Source organism: Notechis scutatus, chromosome 1 (assembly GCF_049901735.1).
Source record: "Notechis scutatus isolate UNSWTSFEM ecotype Mainland chromosome 1, rNotScu1.2, whole genome shotgun sequence".
Lineage (NCBI taxonomy): Eukaryota > Metazoa > Chordata > Lepidosauria > Squamata > Elapidae > Notechis > Notechis scutatus.
The window spans coordinates 29,532,011-29,551,367 of NC_142009.1; the positions used below are offsets into that span (position 1 = coordinate 29,532,011).

The window sequence follows — 19,357 nt, forward strand, 5'->3', positions numbered from 1 at the left end:
TTGGTTTTTTTATATTCCAATCTCCATGAAGAGTTTATGAGATCTATAATATATTAAAACTCCGTGGATACATAGTTAAATGATAAAATTCTAGGTTTAGAAAGAGCCTAATGGTATAATGAAGTAGCTTTTCATAAGTGTCCATGGAGCAGAACATAATAGCAATTGCAGTTCCCATACTCCCTGTCCTGCACACAGGTACTGTACATTATCTCCATACTTTGAACCGCCACTTAAACCATGGAGTTTAAGGACCATTGCTATTCTGTTGTGGCAAAATCCAAGTAATTAAGTGATTTTAAACAGTGCACAAATGAATATGTGATAATGAATAACAAAAATAGCCATGGAGGAATATGTATACTTCCATTGTTTGACTCACTTGGTTGAGCTGTTTCAATTATTCTGTACAAGCATCCACCCCTAAAGCAAGGATTAATGTTTTTATCAGTAATGTAGCTTTTGTTTTTGCTTGTACGTACAAGGTAATGTGCATTATATCACTGCAGTTGGTTCCCCTTTCTCTACACTTTTGCATAAAGAGGTGTGAGAAATGGTGGAAAACGGGGTACTGAGGAGTGTGAATAGTGAGAGTTTTGTGAAAGTTCCTTAACAAAAACATTTGATAATGTCCAACCTTTTGAGGAGGTTGTCTGGCTTTTCATTTGAATACCACCATCACTGTTGTGTTTTCTTCCTCCTCCTCCTTCTCTTCCTCCTCAGCCCCCTCTGAATGCACAGATGTTGGCTCAGCGTCACCGTGAACTTTACAGCCAGCAGCATCGACAGAGGCAACTTATGCAGCAGAGAGCCATGCTGATGAGACAACAGCAAAGCTTTGGGAACAATCTTCCTCCCTCCGCTGGGGTTCCGGTGCAGCTGGCAGCTGGGCGCCTTCCCCAGGGTCCCCCACAGCAATTCCCTTTCCCCCCCAACTATGGTACGAATCCTGGAAACCCCCCTACCTCCACCAGCCCTTTCTCGCAGCTGGCACCAAACCCCGAAGTGGCATTAGCTAATCGTAACAACCTGGTGAACAGAGGGATGATGGGAAGCGTCGGAGGACAGTTTGGCTCCAATATGAACCCACAGATGCAACAGAACATATTCCAGTATTCCGGATCAGGTGTGTCTCATTCTTTTAAGGGAATTTTGCTCCATTGGGACTTGCTGAATGGGGGAGAAGGTGATACTTCAGTCAGCAGACACAATTACAGAATGTGAGAACTCTTGACATGTTTCTGGCTACACATAAAAGAGTCTGTCTGGAAAGTTAAAAATGACTTAGAAAGAAAGGCACCTGAAGCTACATGTAGCAATAGTACTTAGACTTATATACCACTTCACAGTGCTTTACTGTCCTCTCTAAGTGGTTTACAGAGTCAGCATATTGCCCCCAACAATCCAGGCCCTTGTTTTACTGACCTTGGAAGGATGGAAGGCTGAGTCAACCTTGAGCCAGTCAGGATCAAGCTCCTGGCTGTGGGCAGAATTAACCTGCAATACTGCATTCTAGCCACTGCAACATCAGGGCTCCTATAGATTCTATAATTCTTGTGTGTGGTTCCCTTTCCCACTCCAAAAACTGCAACAAATTCCAAAAAAATAATAATAATGCAGCATATTATCATCTTAAATGGGACATGAGGAAGAAATGTAAAATTTTGTGAATTCTATTTAATTTGGCTTGCATGAAAGTATATTTAATTAACTGCATTTAATTAAAACTGACAGATCTCTGAAAAGCCAAAATAGAGCTCTTTGTCTGAAAAGTTGCATACTTGTGATTTAAATGAATATCTTCACCATCTCCACACTCACCGACTCCAGAATGCTTGCATCTCTGTCAACGTCTTGTTAATGGGTAGCTACTTGCGTATCAAGCTCCAATTTTAATCCAGTGCTGATTTAAATAAATCAAGTTTACAGCATAAAAGATTGTGGTTGCCATCGTCCTGTGAATTTATCCAGTTATCTTTTGTTGTTGTTTTCATTTCAGGAATGGGTCAGCAAGGTGAAGCTGCTTTTGCCCCATCACTCAGTCCTAGTAGTCCTTTGATGTCCCCTCAGATCCCTCCATCTCAGAGTCCCATGCTGCAGTCTGCCCCACCCACACCTGGGTATCAGTCACCTGATATGAAGACCTGGCAGCAAGGAACTATGGGGAACAACAAGTAAGCCTGATTCTCAAATACAGATGCTCCATAGTTTAACTTTTGAATACCAACTCTTAGCAAAGCTTTCTTTATATTTTTGACCAGACACCCCTTCCTAGTCAATAGTTAGACAACTTAGAGTTTGCAGTGAGGATGATGAAAGTGATGAACTACCTTGATGCCCCATTCCTCAGAGCACACGATTGTCATTCCTTGAAACCTGTAATCAACTATACTTTGATTCACTTTATTATTGGTTTCCTGGTATTCCTCCAAATATTTTTAGTCTGGACTGGTCAGATTACTGTTATTAACATTTATAAGTGGCATCACATAATTCACAAATGATTTTCCTGTCTCCTTTTTTTCCTTTCTACTTTTTAAAATATTATTATTAATTCAAGGTAGGAAAACACTTTAAATCATAATTTCAGATAAATCATAGCAAGTCTGTTTTGGCTGGACCAACTAGTTTTGCTTTTCTGAACTGATACAAAAAGAATGAGAATAATATGGGAATGTAATTTGTCTGCAGTACAACTTAACATCCTTCTGAAATTGAACTGGTTTCAAATGAAGCCCATCCCAGTATGTAATTCCTGTGCCTCATTCTTTCAAATGCAGTGTATATGGCCAGGCTGGGCAGACTCAGCCCCCTTCAGCTCAGCAGGGAATGTACAACAACATGAGCATCACAGTCTCCATGGCCGGTGGAAATGCCAGTGCCCAGAATATGAACCCAATGGCTGGGCAAATGCCAATGAACTCATTGCAGATGCCTGCCATGAACCAGCTATGCTCTGAGCAGGTCAGTGTATCTAGATGTGTCTCCCTTCCTCTTTTGTGGACTTAGCAAAAATATTAACCCTTCATAAGACCACACTTGGAATATTGCATCCAGTTTTCATCACCATATTATATAAAGATGTAGAAACTCTGGAAAGAGTGCAGAAAAGAGCAACAAAGATGATTAGGGGGCTGGAGGCCAAAACATATGAACAACGGTTGCAGGAATTGGGTTTGTCTAGTCTAGTGAAAAGAAAGACTAGGGATGACATGATAGCAGAGTTCCAATATTTGAGAGCTGCCAAATGCACCAGAAGGCAAGACAAAAAGCAATGGATGGAAACTAATCAAGAGAGAAATGACTTAGAACTAAGGAGAAATATCCTAAAAGTGAGAACAATGAACTAGTGGAATGGCTTGCCTTCAGAAATTGTGGTTACTCCATCACTGGATGCTTTTGTTTTAAGAAAAGTCTGGACAGCCACTTGTCTGGAATGGTATAAGGTCTCTTGTTTGAGCAGAACACCTGGACTAGAACACCTCCAAGGTCCCTTCAACTCTGTTATTCTGTTATTGACATTTATATATATAAATATGAGTATCACACTAAAGTGCTCACATCTGGTCTGCCTCAAGGTCAGAACTCCGTTTTCAGTGAGGAACCGTCCCACACCCAGCAAATGTCTGGGATAAACTGACAAATAGCTGCAAAGTGACAAGGAGAGGGCACAGGGCAAAAATGAAGAGCCATTTTTCCTCTTCCACCAACAGGAAGAAAACTTCTGGGAGAATGGAGAGAAGTAGAAAGCCAGAAGAAATGCTAAACAATCTACTCTGTTGGGGTGACAAGATGTCCCAATTGGGGAGGAGCAGGGGTGGGATTCTACCAGTTCGCACCTATTTGCTAGAACTGGTTGTTAACATTCTAAGCAGTTCAGAGAACCGGTTGTTAGAAGAAATTATTGGCCTAATCCTGTAAGAAAGGCAGGAAGGAAACATTCAGGTGTTGCTTACAGAAACTGCCTCTCCATTAACCCTTATTACATTCTTGGCAGGACTAGACTTCCTGTCTCAGGAACTTCTCTGGAGTTTTTTTCCCCTCCTTTGCTGGTACTTTGCTTGTGTGGAGTGACCATTCAAAGTTACAATGGCACTGAAAAAAGTGACTAATGACCATTTTTCACACTTACGACTGTTGCAACATCCCCACAGTCATGAGAGGCCAGGCGAGGAGATGCGTGCCTCGATGTGAATGATATTGAGTTGGCCACACCCAGCCAATAACATGACCACCAAGCCATGTCCACCCAGTCACATGACCACCAAGCCACACCCACCACCTAAGCCACGCCCACAGAACTGGTTATTAAAAAATTTGAATCCCACCCCTGGGGAGGAGACATCTTAGATGGTGGGCATACCTCCTAAAATCAGAAAACTGTGCTGATCTCCAGAAACCCATCCTGTTGGCCAACACAAGCAGCAACAGGCTTGAGTTGTGGGAATAGCAACATCTTTGTTATGTGCAGAATGTCCACATTTACTGCTTATTGCACCTACATATCTCAGGTGCAAAAATTCAGGTAACTTCTTCGATGGCAGCAGAGGTTGAATTTTATCTCTTTATCTCTCATCTCTCATTCAGTGGTCATCTGGAAGTGAAAGCCAGATTAAGTAAAGTAATCCTAACTGCAGTTACATAGGTACTTGAGATTATGGATTAAGTTTAATACATAAATAGGTCTAAATTAGCACATTCTGGTTTTTAGCCTTGGAAATCTGACCCTTGATATCTTCTGTTCCTTACTGTAAAGTTTTTAGATGTTCAAGATAACAGATCCAGTTCTGCTGAAGTATTTAGTAGATTTAAGATACGACATGAATGTTACATGTTCTAAGGTTTTACAGCTTTTGCCACATAGCATATCTTAAATCTAAGCTGAGGGTAAAAAAACCTCTTTAGTTATACATTAGGAATTCAGCATTCACTTTTGAAGATTTAAGGTGCTCTTGGTCTTTGTCAGGCTTGTAAAGCAAATGTAGAATCTGCCCAGAAGATTTACTCAGTGTGTGCTTCTCTTCCACATTCAGCACAGGCCTATAAACAGCAAGGAGGAATGCTTAATGTTTAACTCCCACTGAGTGGTTTAACTGCCCAGAATCACTTCAAGAGTGACATGGACGGCATATAAATTTAATTTAAATAAATAAATAAATGAGCCAAAATACTTTTGAAGACAAAGAATTCCTGCCTTGGTCAGGGAGTTGGACTAGAAGACATTTAAGGTCCTCCCAGTCCTCTGCTTCTTTTATTCTAAAGACATCCATCCTCTCCACTGTTTTGCTGTATTTTGACCATTTTTGTAAGTTGTCTAGAGTTGGCCAGTTTAATGGGGCATAAAATCACCATAATAAATACATGAGTAAGTTCAGTCCTAAGATGTTGATTGTATTTAAAATAGGAACCGTTCAGAACAAACCTGATCAACGAATATTGTTTTTGTTATCAAGCACTGCCCTAACTTGCATTTTCTGTCCAGATACCATATGCAAAGCTTTTCCTCAAGCCAGGGAAGACAGGTGTTTGTAGTGAATTGGTCATCTGAGATGATGCCTTTGATTTTTCATTGATATCCCTTTTCCTGTGACAAGGCTATTAAACAATTTCTAATTTTTCAACTTGTACTGATGACTTGTTGTCTTGTTGATATTGTTTTCAGGTAAACGACCCAGCTCTCAGACCCACCGGCCTTTATTGCAACCAACTTTCATCTGATCTTTTGAAAACAGAAGCAGATGGAGCACAGGTCAGTAAGACATTCCTAAGGCAGAACTCTGTTGGGAAAATTTAAAATGGTTGCCTTGCACTGCCTTTGAGAATATTCTCAGAGAGACGGTAGGATCCTGCCCAGAAACAACAGAGCCAATTCAGTTCCAAAAAAAACTTCACAAAGGCTGTCTGGCTTGGAATTTCATTGATTGAAAGCGGACATCCTTTACCCATCCTGGGTTTTGCATTGGGACATAGTTTGTTTATTTTTGTTTAATGTTGAGTGAAAATTTCCTTGAAAGATGATTTTGTAAAGCAAAAGCCTACCCATAAGATTCTTCTGATTTTTTTAGACAGTTATTCCTGTGCTAGCACCTTGTCCTGCTATATGGCTTTGGAGCTGCTCTATGTACAAATAGGGGCATACTGGTTTTATTTATAATATTTTTAATGAGCCGTAATGGTGCAGTGGTTAGAATACAGTATTGCAGGCTACCTTTGCATTCCACTGCCAGGAGTTCAATCCTGACCTGTTCAAGGTTGACTCAGCCTTCCATCCTTCTGAGGTCGGTAAAATGAGGGCCCAGATTGTGGAGAGAAATATGCTGACTCTGTAAACCACTTAGAGGTGGCTGTAAAGCACTATAAAGCAGTATATAAGTCCAAATGCTAAGGCTATTGTTTGTAATCAGTGAATTTCTCTTTCCTGTTTTGTGAAATCAGACATACCCTTTCTAAATCTCAAGGAAACATAAACCTCCATTTCTTGGCTATAAATTTGGTTTATGATGCATCAGGACACAAGAATTGTTCCCAGTAGAATACGTGATACGGGAAAATTTACAAGTGGCAAAAGCTAAAACTGAATCTGTACTCTTGAGTCAGGCAGTCCATCAGTTCCTATAAGGTCACTAGAATCAATAATTCTTATCAGTAATAGCAAATGCAATAAATGATGAAAACTGAATAGCTAGAAGAGCAATGCCACCTGAAATTCTCCTTTATAACACTCTAAAATTTGAGTTTTTAAACTTTCATCCTGAACCCAAAATACAATTAATAGTTAAGTCAACCTATCCAAGCAGAGCATTCCGGAGATAAGGGACTGTAAAACAGAAGGTAATATTCTTAAGCAACTGCAGAAGCCTGAGGAACAGTCTCTGAAGACAATCGTAACATCTAAGCAGGGGGACTTGGTCACAAGGAAAACTTTAAAGATCAGAGACTTGGAAGTCAATACTGCTTGCTATTGAAGACTGGAATTAGCTCCATATGCCCAATCTGCCATTTAGCACTAAGTGGAATTTCCTACTGTTGTCAGGGGAATCATAACAAATAACATTATGCAATAATCCAAATAATAGATTAAAAAATCTATGAGAAATCTACTGAAAAATCACCGCAAGCATAATAAAAACAACAGGTAGCATCTTCAGGTTGTAAACTGTTCCATAATGCAGGAGGGAAACACATCCCAATTTACAAGGTAGATGCTCTGTTGACCAACAGTAAGTTCAATTTTGCCAAGATTTGAGTTTCTGTTTATTAGCCTTCATCCTAGTCTATTATGAATCCCAAATTACAATTTCAGCACTTCCATGACATCGGCTACATTTGATGAAAAGGAAAACAAGAACTTCATTTTATGTCTCTAAACAATCGTTCTTCCTTGGCTTTCTTCTAGCATAAATTACCTCTTAGAACAGAAAAAGGTGTTTGTTTTAGAACAACCCCCAAACAGATAATGAACCTAAAAATTCTAGCTGCTGCTTCATTTTTAAAAAGGGCCAAAATTTTGATATAAAATGGAATGAACATTACCAGAGCTTTGAATGCTAATTTATTAGAAGTCATATTCTAATTTAAATTGACTATGTTAAATCCAATTCTTGCCGTCATATTTTAAATGAATTAATAATCCAAATATTTTAAACTTATTTTTTCATGGAATTGATTTGATCAACTGCCATTGCTTATGAGTGGGATTTTTTTCATGGAAGAGTTTTTCAGGGTTCTTTTGTGGCTTTAAAACAATGTAAGACAGCCTTTCTCAGCTTGATAGCTCCCTATTGGTTGGGAATTCTAATTAGAAGATATGGCACCAGGTTGGAAAAAGCTGGTGTAAGCAATGGTTATCAGATACCTTTATTACCTAGCGAGATTCAACACAATCTGCTGAGTTAATTAGCCCTTCATCATGACTGACTGAAGCCTCCATTAAGATACTAGTTTTATTATATGCAATTTGAAGTCCTTTCAAGAATTCAATATTTAAAGATGTGTTTCTTCATTTTACCTGGAATAGCAGAGACGTGCACAGATTGCACAACAAATGATAGAGTCTCATTTCCCCAATGCATACAAGCATGCTATTTTATCATCAATGTTTGGGTTCCCATACCAATTGTAACATGATAAAGATGCATTTGATTTTGGTATTGTATGAATCTAGCCATTACCTTAGTATATCCCTGTTCCAAAAATATGGAGATTCTTCACTAAAGCTTAAGGAAAGCAAAGACCCACTTTCAAATTAGAAAAACTACTACTGAGTCCCTGAAACTGTTCTCTATTTCAATAGTGGATGAAAAATGAATCTTGATGTTTATTATACTACCTGCTTATTCTTTATGCAAAAGATCAGTGCTGTCTAAACCCATCTGTAGCAAATGGGTATTCAAAGTAATGTCATGTGATAACTGCAACTACTATAATACCTCCTTCATTTATCTGTTTGATACTTCCATGGATGATCCCAAAGGTTTTTTGTTTGTTCTATTAGCTTTGCCAGACAACTCTTTGCCAGAGTTTCAACCTATGAGGAATAATACTTGCATAGACATATGGGGACTGTGAGATTTATGACCAGGATTGAGATCAGAGAAGTCACACTAGCAATACTTCAAATTATGCAGGCTTCATATTCAGGTGCACCCATAAACCAAGAAGTACTTCGAATCATAGAATCTAGGGCTTGGAGGTCTTCTAATCTGACTCCCTGCTCAAGACAGGAGATCTTATACAATCCCAGATAAATGGTTGTCCAATCTTCTTGAAAACCTCCAGCAATGGAGTACCCACAATTCTAAGAGCAAATTGTTCCATTGATTCATCATTCTCACTGTTAACCTGGAAATAAGGAGAAACTTTCTGACAGTGAGAACAATCAACCAATGGAACAGCTTGCCCTCAGAAGTTGTGGGAGCAACTTTTGATATTTTAGTTCTATAATCAATAAAGTTTTTTTTAAAAAAGAAAAGAAGTTGTGGGAGCATCATCACTTGAGACTTTCAAGAAGAGATTGGACTAGATGACCTACAAGGTCCCTTCCAACTCTGATTATCTGTTATCTGCTGTCAGGAAATTCCTTCCAGGTTGGATCTCCCTCAATAAGTTTCCATCCATTGCTGCTTGCTAATTTTATCAGTACTATATAAAATATAATCATTCCTAACTTGGTGCTCTGTCAAATTGGCATGCTGTTAACAAAGATGAGAATTATAATTCGGTATATATAGAAAGCACCAGTGAGGGAGATTTTTTATTAAATGCTGAGAGGCTTTCAAGACTCTTGAGATGAAGAGGATACTGTACTGTGTAAACAGTCAACAAACACAATAATCCCACAAATCATAACATCATAAAATCCAAAATGGATTTTAGGCCATTCTTAATGGATTTGCAAGCCCATTCCATAATGGAGTGGAAGCAGCCAAGAAAACCTGGCTTATCACTAACATCTTGGCAGGTTCATTGTAGGGTACCCTCTTGGCTAGTTGCAACTTGATGTGTAGGTTGTATTACAAGCAGATGCTCTGTGCTTAGCTCCAGCTGGAAATGATAACTTTTAAAATAGGTGTCAGTTTTTAGCCTTTAATATTTTTTTGCAGTGAAAACAGAATTTCAACAATGTGGATGTTCACACTGACTTTGGGACAGAAATGACATGCATACAGTGAGGCAATGTATTCACTGATTTTCCCGAAATGTATGTAAACTGCTTCCTATTTAACTTCTTGAAGTGGTTTGCAATCAATAGAAAGCATATCTATTTAAAAAATAAATTTACTTTGGAGACAGTCAATATTTGTAGGCTTTTTCACAGAGAAGTTGATAAATAGACAGTCTGCTAAAACAAATTTGCATAAGTTTGTGTATATAAGCAAGCTTAGTGATAAATATTTTTCTTGTAATCTGAACTAAGTTCCAGATATAGGCCTATTAGGTAGATTAGTCTGAATGTAAACATGTTGGCTTACTTTTCAGGTCTGTTATAAAATTTATTAAGGTACTTTAATTGAAACATTTTATACTCTGTGCTAAATGCATGCTAAGACTATGTTTATACCCATGTATACAATTTCCAGGACTTGCATAATTTATACATCTGGAGTAAGAATTTACTTAACAGATTTAAATAACGATGAAATTTTATTTTTAAATGTTACAACATTCTGAGTCCATTACTTTTAATGTCATACACTCTCCTATATTACCAGCTATATTTCTTAGCACTATTTCTCCATACTATTCAGGATTCCCAATATTGATTGCCAGTTCCTGGGTTCTGCATGCGTGCATTCATAATCATTCTGCAGCTTTGACTATTTTTAGATGTTTTATCCTGCCTTCAAGTGGCGAACATATCTAATACTCCTTCCTCTTCCTATATTCCCCACAAGCAGCATGTGAGGCAAATTGGAGTAAGAGAAAGTGTCTGGCCCAAAGCCACTCAGCTGGCTTTCATGCCCAAGGAAGGACTAGAATTCAGTCTCCTGATTTCTAGTCTGATGTCTTAACCACTAGAGCAAACTTGGTCTTGAAGAAAAGACTACCCCATGTTGTCCTCCTCTTTCCCCTCGCCCTCCCAACAAACTTGGAACCTCCAGGGTAACCCATCTTGTCTTGAATGCAAGAAGATGTGAACTTTTACCTAGCTCTGATCCGAATGAGTGCAGCGGTTTTCTTTTTGTAGGGCAAGAAGACAGAAGAGCCCTTCTCTGTGGTGACTACAGACTAGAGGAATTCTCTAGTGAGTTTCCACTTCATCGTAGTACCCAGCCCATCTGCCCGGGGGCCTCTTCCCATGCTTGGCTAACAGTCTCTTCTGTGTCCTGGCAGGTGCAGCAGGTCCAGGTGTTTGCTGATGTGCAATGTACAGTCAACTTGGTGGGTGGAGACCCTTACCTGAACCAGCCTGGCTCCGTGGATCCACAGAAAGGCAGCACAGCCTCTCAGAACCCACAAGCCCAGCAGAAAAGTCTTCTTCAGCAGCTACTGACTGAATAACCCGCTTTTCAAAGGAATGTGAAATTTAAATAATGACATACAGATATATAAATATATATATATATATAAATATATATGTATATTATATATTTTTCTGAGATTTTTGGTATCTCAAAACCTTGCAGCCATTCTTCAGCTCTTGTAGTATATGGAGCAGGGGGGGGGGAATCCCTCCTTCCCTTTTGGTTTTTTAAACAAAGATGGATTTCAGCAAAGTGACAAGACAGAAACATTGAGCCAAATTTTACAGATTATCCTTATTTTTATAATCAGTTGCTGGCTTCTTTTCCCAGAAAGACATTACTAGTTGGGTTGAGGGTGGGGGTGGGAGAGCAAAACGGAAGGCACGTGGCTGTCAGGTGGAGGAGAAAAAGGGGTTGAAGTCTCAGTTTCAGCTGGATCTGTCACTGATTTGCATCTTCAGTAAAGCAAGAATGGGCAAATAATTGTGCACGCTCATCTCTTCTTTGGGAAGGGATGTTCCTTAGCTGTTCTTAAACATGTACGCCCTTGCTCACTGCTTGCCCCCCAATTCGTTTGTGCAGTCAGCTTTTCTTAGCAATTGTGAGTTTGTCAGTTTTAAAGAAAAATGATATTAATAATATTAATATTAATAATAATAAATATTTTGCCCCACTGTTTTTTTTTTCATGTTTTATGCTGGTAAATAGACAGCCTCGTTAGTGACAAAGAGGTCTTTGTAATCAAGTGGGAGTTCCTATGAAAACTAATATAATTGTTGAAAATAAAACATGTAAATCCATTTGGGGGATAATTGCAATTATTTTTAGAGGGAGAGGAGGAAGTGGCTCCGAAAGCAATGCACCAAGTACATCCCACCCATTTCCATGGGATTTGTAAGAGAGACACTGGGCCATAGACAATTCTTGTCAAAAATGAAATGGAGGAAATGCAGCAGAAGTTCAAGTTGTAGTTCTGGCCACTATTGTAGATTTTTTTAAAAAAAAAATTCAAATTGAGCAGTCAGCACTTGTTTTAATTCTGTTTAACAGCCAAGGTAGCTTATTTAAAATAATATGGATTATGATTATAATAAAAAAGGCGCTTCTCTGTGGAATGGGAGACAAGTTAATACTTTTTCCCTCTCAGGCCTTTTAATGTAAATAGCTCAGACTTCTTGTATAAATTTATTTCTTTCTCTTTTTAGTTGGGGATTGCTCTTAAATAGCATTGCTTTTGGAAGGGGTGTGGGATTTCTTTCTTTTCTCTCTTTCTGAAATTTTGTTGATGTGTGAAAATAAAATTGTGTAGCTTTTGTTAAATGAATTTGCAAGAGTTTAAAACACAAAGAGACAAAACCTAATGGCTGATGTTGCATTATTGCTTAGAAAAGGGGGGGTGAACTTACATTTTTGACAGCCTGGAAGAGACACAGATCATGAGAAGACGGGGCTAATAATAAAGAGAGCTTGCTCAGCAAGTGACTAACAACAGTTCAAGGTATCTCTAAGATGTGGAGATCTGCCCTTGATCGTAGCATTCTAAAGTTCAGATTTTCTCTTCATTTTACCCATATGGATTTAAAAAATAATAAAAACTAGAAGAGAGAATGTTCACTGCTCAGACCTGAACTAAATATCAAAATCCAGCATGCTCTTTTGTCACTCTAATCATGCAAGGGTTTGGTTTTACAGAACTCAACCAGCATCAAGATGAAATATCAAGAAAGAAATCATTTATTCTACTGAACATGCCTCAATAATGTAGCACTGTACACTGCACTTAGCCAAATCTTGACTGATCTTTAAAACGCCAAGCAAGATTGGATCTCTAGTTAGTACTTGAACAGAATATCAAGAAATTGAAAGACTGGGGCGGGTGGGGGGGGTCCTCAAAAAATAGCAACAATCTTTGGTTGTATAAACAGAAGCATAGAATCAAAATCACATGAAGTATTAGTGCCGCTTTATAAAACCTTAGTAAGGCCACACACCTGGAATACTGCATCCTGTTTTTGGTCATTACATTACAAAAAAGATGTTGAGACTTTGGAAATAGTGCAGAGAAGAGCAGCTAAGATGATTAAAAGACTGGAGACTAAAACATACGAAGAACGGTTGCAGGCTAGTCTCAATAGGACTAGGGTGACGTAATAGCAGTATTCCAGTATTTGAGGGGCTGCCACAAAGAAGAGAGGGTTAACTTATTTTCCTAAGCACCAGAAAGCAAGACAAGAAACAATGGATCGAAACTAATCAAGGATAGAAGCAACCTGGAATTAAGGAGAAATTTTCTAATGGAGAAAAATTAACCAGTGGAACAGCTTGCCTTTAGAAGTTCTGGGTGCTTCATCACTGAAGGTTTTTAAGAGATGGACAGCTACTTGTTTGAAATGATATGAGGGTCTCCTGTTTGAGCAGAGGGTGGAACCAGAATACCTCCAAAGGTCCCTTTCAACTATATTCTGATTGATTAAACATACGTGGGTACTTGTAACTGGGAGGACGCAAGCGATTTTATTTATATTATTATTTTATTTGTATGCCAACCATGTTGCAGTTACGCAAATTGAAAAAGGCTTAACATTTTTCAGTAAACTTCCATGTATGCCAACTGAAAGAGGCTAATAACTAACTGGGCCTTGGTGATCTATTGTTCAGAATTATGTTTCCAACCAGGCCAACGTAACAGAATAACAGAAGTTGGAAGGAACCTTGGAAGTCTTCTCATCCAATCCTCCACTCAAGCAGGCCATATAACATTTCAGACAAATGGCTGTCCAGTGTCTTTTTAAAAGCCTCCAACGATGGAGCACAAACAACTTCTGAAGGCAAGCTGTTCCACTGGTTAATTGTTGTCACTACATCAGTGCTTTTCCAGTTCTCCAGGATCTTTGAAATATATAGTTCAATTATTCCATAATCATGTCTACCAGCTCTTTAAGAACTCTGGAACGCAATCCATAAAAGCCAAGTGATTTGAACTCATCTAAATGGACAAGTGTTCTTTTACCATTTTCTTGCCTAGAGATATTTTAATTTGATATTCCTAGTCTGCCTTTTAAGGTACTATTTTTGGTAGGTTTGGCTATTTTTTCCTGCAGACAGATGCAAAGAAAGAATTAAGCAGCTCTCTTTTATCCTTGCTGCCTGTCACTTCCTTGCCATTTTTTCCCATAAGTGGACGGATTGTGTTTATTTTTTATATGTTGAAAATTCATTTTTATATAGATACATGTTGCAAGTCTTAATTCATTCTGAGCCTTAGCTTTCCTGACTTCATCTCTGCAGATTCAGGCTATATGCTGGTATTTTACCTTTGTTATGTGTTCCTCTTTTCATTATTTATTTTTGTCTTTCAGTGTATCAAAGAGTTCTTTGTGCAACTGTGTTGGTTTCTTCTTGAATTTGTTTTTTTTTATTTTTCAGTGGTAGTGTGCTGGATTGGACTTTTATCATATTTTTCTGTTTCCCAAGCTTTGAGTTATTTCCCCCTTTAACATTTTCATCCATGGAATCTTTCCCAACTCTTAAGACACTGGTTTGCTTGTGTCTGCATTATGTTGAATTCTAATATGACATGATCACTCTCCCCCAATGTTCCTGCAATTTAATCCATTCTGTCATTTATGTTAGTAAGAATTAGGTACAGTATGGTGGTTCTTCTAGTTCTCTCCTGTATCTTTGAGATGACAAAGTTGTCAGCTAGGTTGGTCAGGAACCTGTTTGATCTCCCATCTGATGCAGTTTGTCTCCCAGTTGATGTCAGGATAGTTAAACTCACCCTGATGAGTTTCCTACACACATTTATTAACTGTAGCAAAAAGTTCTTCAATTTTTTTCCTTCTGAGTTGGGTGGCCTGTGACATCATTCTTTTTTATTTTTATATTGACCCACGTGTATTCCAGGAGGCTTTCATCCTTGGTTTTACGCATTCTGGAGAGGTGTACATATAATGTAATTCCATCTCCTCTTTTGGAGATATGTATTGCCTCTTCTATTATTCACATTATCACAGAATTGGAAACTAACCGTTATCACTTCAGTTAGTGATAATTAACTAATTCAATTCCAATTACACCTATATCTAATTAACTGTTTTTCAGCCATTGGTTAGCCAATCCTGGTACTGCTGAGTGGCTGTGAAAGAAGCCCCAAACCACAGCCATAATAAAGCCATACTTTTTTTCACCAGGAGGCTAATAAGATACTTCAACACAAACTGTGATTTCAATATGGAATCTTTAAAGTGCATTATTCAATACATTCACTTGGGATATACAGTATAAAGTCAAAATAACTTTAACATGGATTACATGCCTTTAAAGTCTTTGCAGAAATATTTTTCTGCTTTAGAGAACAAAGGATAGATACCTAAGAGCCATGGTGGCGCAGTGGTTAGAATGCAATACTGCAGGCTACTTCTGCTGACTACCTGCAATTTGGCAGTTCAAATCTCACCAGGCTCAAGTTGACTTAGCCTTCTATCCTTCCGAGGTGAGGTCCAAAATGAGATCCCAGATTGTTGGGGGCAATATGCTGACTTTGTAAACTGCTTAGAGAGGGCTGTAAAAGCACTGTGAAGTGGTATAGAAGTCTGACTGATATTGCTATTGCTACCTCCTTCTGCTTCCCATACATTAGGCTAAAATGTAATTCACTAGTTTATAATTCATTGAGTTGTAAAAATCCAGCCTAATTTAAACAGACTTATCTGATCTAGAAGAGCAATATTAGAGTGCAAGTTTACCAATCCACGAGCATTCTTCCCATAATAACCAATCAAAATGAAGACTAAAAGGCTTAGAGCAGTGATGGCTAACCTATGACATGCGTGTCACTCGTGACACGCCGAGGCACTTTGACTGACACGCCTGTTGGTGTGGGGAAAACCTGCACATTTAGAGGCTGCCTGTGCTCTGCTCCAATCCCTGCTCCCTGCTTGTTGCGTGGAGGCGTGGTGTCACCGCTGCCGCGAGATCTTTGCAGCAGAGAACCAGTTTTAACCGCCATAAACTGAGGTTTGTCATTACCTCAGGAACGCTACAGGAGGAAAGGAGATCCATGAGGTTCACAGCCCTGTAAGGTGGCCTTCCGATCCTCACATCCTGCACCTGCAGCCCTGAGATCAGGGAGACGAGTTTCACAGCCCTGTGTGATCACCCCAGCCCGTCATAAACATCGCAGGAGGACTGCACCACAACAACCAGACACAGTGCTCACGATATTACCAAATTATTGATATTTCTTGAAGTGACACACGACCCGAGGAAGGCTACACTTTTTCCCGATTTTCGACACACCAAGCTGAAAAGGTTAGCCATCACTGGCTTAGAGGATAACAGATCTTTTTTCCTATTGCTTCCCAGCAATGGTATTTACAAATTATGTCACTACTGATACTGGCAACAGCAAAAAACTTTATGGACAGAGGCCACTGACTGCATTTATATAATGGATTGAATAATGAATGGTCCCAATGACATTTTAGCCTAGTGTACTGAATGAACAGATCTGGTTTTATAGGCCAATGCAAATATACCAAATTGATTCAATTGATTCAGTTATGATTAAATTACAAGCAAATATATCATGCAAACATAGTAAGAGTCTCCATGAGTTTGTCTAATTCCTTTTCAAAATTAGATTGAAGTTGAAGACAAAAATTCCATGCTTTTACTATATTTCAGGCAAAGGAATTCTTTCTTCTGCTTATTCTGGATATCCCATTGCTCACCTGTAGTGCATAGCACACTTCTACAGTATCATACCTTACTAAATTGAATCATACTTAACATTCTGTTCACATTCACCTATGAGATGTCTCTTTGGAGCGCTTTGAAATTCATTTCTATCATCCTGATGATGCTCCCTAACTATATTTGTAAATAAATTTAAAAATGCAGATCTCAAAATTATTGAAGCTATTTTTTAACACATGTAACAGAGTGTTCATAAGAGGACCCATCTTCTTTATTCATGAATTTGATGTTTTAGTGAGATTTTGTCAAAAGGTTTCTAAAAGCTCAGAAGGGTTCTTTCTGCATCTATGAACTACCACTATATTATTAGTGCAGATAAAAGAAACTAGAATATTTTGCTACCCCAAATATTATTTCCTAATATAAATATATCTGAATAAGCAATGAAATCCGAGGAACAATTATTTATTAAATTTATATGCCAACCATCTCACCAATAAAGCAACTCTGGGTGGTTTAATACCCTGAATCCCCTCCTAATAATATTAAGGCATCCAAACTTTCACCTTAAATTGAGAAAGTTATCTTATGCCATACCATGGGATGCCTTGCCTCCTAATATGAATCCATTATTTTTAGTACATTTATGAAATACTCTGAAGTAAATTCTTGCATCTCACGATGGTCCTAGTATATTGCAAAGAGAACCTGTGAAAAAAAAACCAACTATGTTCAAGGCTGCAGAGGAAAAAGATCATTTCAACAGTTTGAAATTCTTTAGATGATGATGTACGTGCTCCTTCTGGTAGGGACGGAGGGCAATGCAAGTAGCTATGTTTTCTGGTTGTTCTATCCAGACTTTATGATCAATGCCATTCTGTTGCAGTCTTTCTGCTAATGTACTCAAGGCACACTCATCTGGAGCCTAAGAAGAAAAAGAAAACAATCTCAGTGCAATATAGAATCAAGTATTGCTATAGCATTCATTTGTAGCCTCTGTCTTGCTAAAGCTACAATGACCAGCAACCCACAAAATTATCTGGTTAACTGAAAACTGCAAAAAACACCAACTGTACTTTTTTATAGTAAACTCCAAGAAACTGCTGTTTTGAAGATAATTATCAAAGATGGCAATAACCGCAAATCTAAATGTACTTGCAACAAAGATCCAGTCCATACAAATTTATTGAATTATATATTGTGCTGTGATGCATGGGCTGTAATTGGGAAGAAATTACAGGTGTCACTGCATCTTAATGGATTAGCAACTGGTGACAAGTGTTTTATACACACACAGACACACACATATCTCTCAGGAGTTCTTGAAGCAGAATATGCATTAAAGGTAGCACCACACAGATTTTATCTGTCCATTCCTTTCCTCCATCACTTGGATATAATCAATGCTACAATGCAAAGGCTTGGATCCAAATGCCCAATTTCCTGAATGCTAATTAGAACCCCCTAATTCACAAAGATTTGGGGTTTTTTCCCCAGAAAATGGGGGGTGGGGGATGATTATGTTGAATTTCAAACTGATCTATTAGATTACAAGAACATCATGGCCAGAAATCTATGTATTTATTCAATAATCAGATTGCATTTCCATTTATGCTCTTGCTACTCCCATTTATGGTTAAAGCCCATTCTAGAAAAAAAAAATCAGTAGTCTGGTCAAAAACCCTTTTCCAGTACAGTAATTGTTCTCCAAAGAAGCACCTGTTTAGGCTTGCGAAAACAGAAACAACTGCAAATCTAAATGCACTTACAACGAAGACCCAATCCATACTTTGACTTCTATGTCTTAATATTGTGCTGTGATGCACGCTGTAATTGGGAAGAAATTGCAGATGTCTCTGCATCTTCATGGCACTTTCAAGACTAACGTTTCAACCCAACCGGTTGAAAATGAGGAAATAAACAATAACAAATATAGGGACCATCGGTTTGGCGAAAAGTTCGTTCGCAGAAACCAGGATCACGCACGTGAAACCTTTTAAACAGCAGGTTTCTTATTCGCAGTTTAATGCAGTAGCATCCATACCACCAGTTTTGCAAGGCTGGTCTGTGGATTTGAAGGTTCTGTCTGCGCTCTTAATGAAGCGCCTATCCAAAGACCCCAGTTCTCTGTGCCTGTCAATCAGCAAAGCCCACCCAAAGGGAGTCGTCCTGTCAGCTAGTTTGGTGTTCCTTCAAGCTTGACAAGTTGAAGATGGGGGGATTCCAATTCCCAGAATTCCCCAGCCAGCTTTGCTGGCTGGGGAATTCTGGGAGTTGAAGTCCCCACCCACCCGAATCTTCAATTTGCCACGGTCGAGAAGCACTGTTAGTTAATGCTCACCTCCAGCACCACGGTCCTCATGCTGCCATCCTGGGCTAGATAATCCGCGGTGTCTGGATGCTCGTAGTACGCGTGGACCACGGCCAAGGCCGCGTGGCAGGCCTGAGCCACCGAGGCCCCCAACGGCCACGAGAAAGGCTCGCGTAACAAGTCGCCCCTCAGCACCACGTATTGCACCAAAGAGCGCCGCACCGCCGCCGCCATCCTCAAGCCGGAAATTGGGTCGTTCCTTAGAGGAGCTCTGGGGAAAGATAAACAAAGCGAGCCGCCCCGTTTCCGTACAAGAAAACCATCTAAGATGTGGGGTTCGCCATCTTGTTGTACGGCATGGGCAGGAGGGCTCACTCGCGAG

At 39.0% G+C, this 19,357-nt stretch overlaps 2 protein-coding genes across 9 annotated transcripts in view; one reads left to right on the plus strand and one right to left on the minus strand.

Moving 5' to 3' along the window:
* The window catches only part of NCOA1 (nuclear receptor coactivator 1), a 304,667-nt gene extending 292,383 nt beyond the window's left edge, over positions 1-12,284 (plus strand). For 6 of the 8 annotated variants that reach the window (XM_026671522.2, XM_087960130.1, XM_087960154.1 and 3 more), the window contains 5 exons: positions 724-1,126; positions 2,000-2,174; positions 2,781-2,964; positions 5,663-5,749; positions 10,834-12,284. In XM_026671522.2, coding sequence (XP_026527307.2) covers positions 724-1,126; positions 2,000-2,174; positions 2,781-2,964; positions 5,663-5,749; positions 10,834-11,001 — 1,017 coding nt within the window. In that variant the 3' untranslated portion in view covers positions 11,002-12,284. Of the gene's footprint in view, positions 1-723; positions 1,127-1,999; positions 2,175-2,780; positions 2,965-5,662; positions 5,750-10,687; positions 10,745-10,813 lie in introns of all 8 variants that reach the window. The other 2 variants (XM_087960167.1, XM_087960171.1) reach the window with 2 other exon arrangements.
* A 4,619-nt stretch (positions 12,285-16,903) lies between these two features.
* Positions 16,904-19,327, minus strand: PTRHD1 (peptidyl-tRNA hydrolase domain containing 1). Its single transcript, XM_026671517.2, has 2 exons — positions 19,006-19,327; positions 16,904-17,589 (listed from the first exon to the last, which is right to left on the minus strand). Exons 1-2 carry the CDS (start codon positions 19,207-19,209, stop codon positions 17,419-17,421), a joined length of 375 nt encoding a protein of 124 aa, XP_026527302.1. The 5' UTR covers positions 19,210-19,327; the 3' UTR covers positions 16,904-17,418.
* Positions 19,328-19,357: the final 30 nt, after the last annotated feature.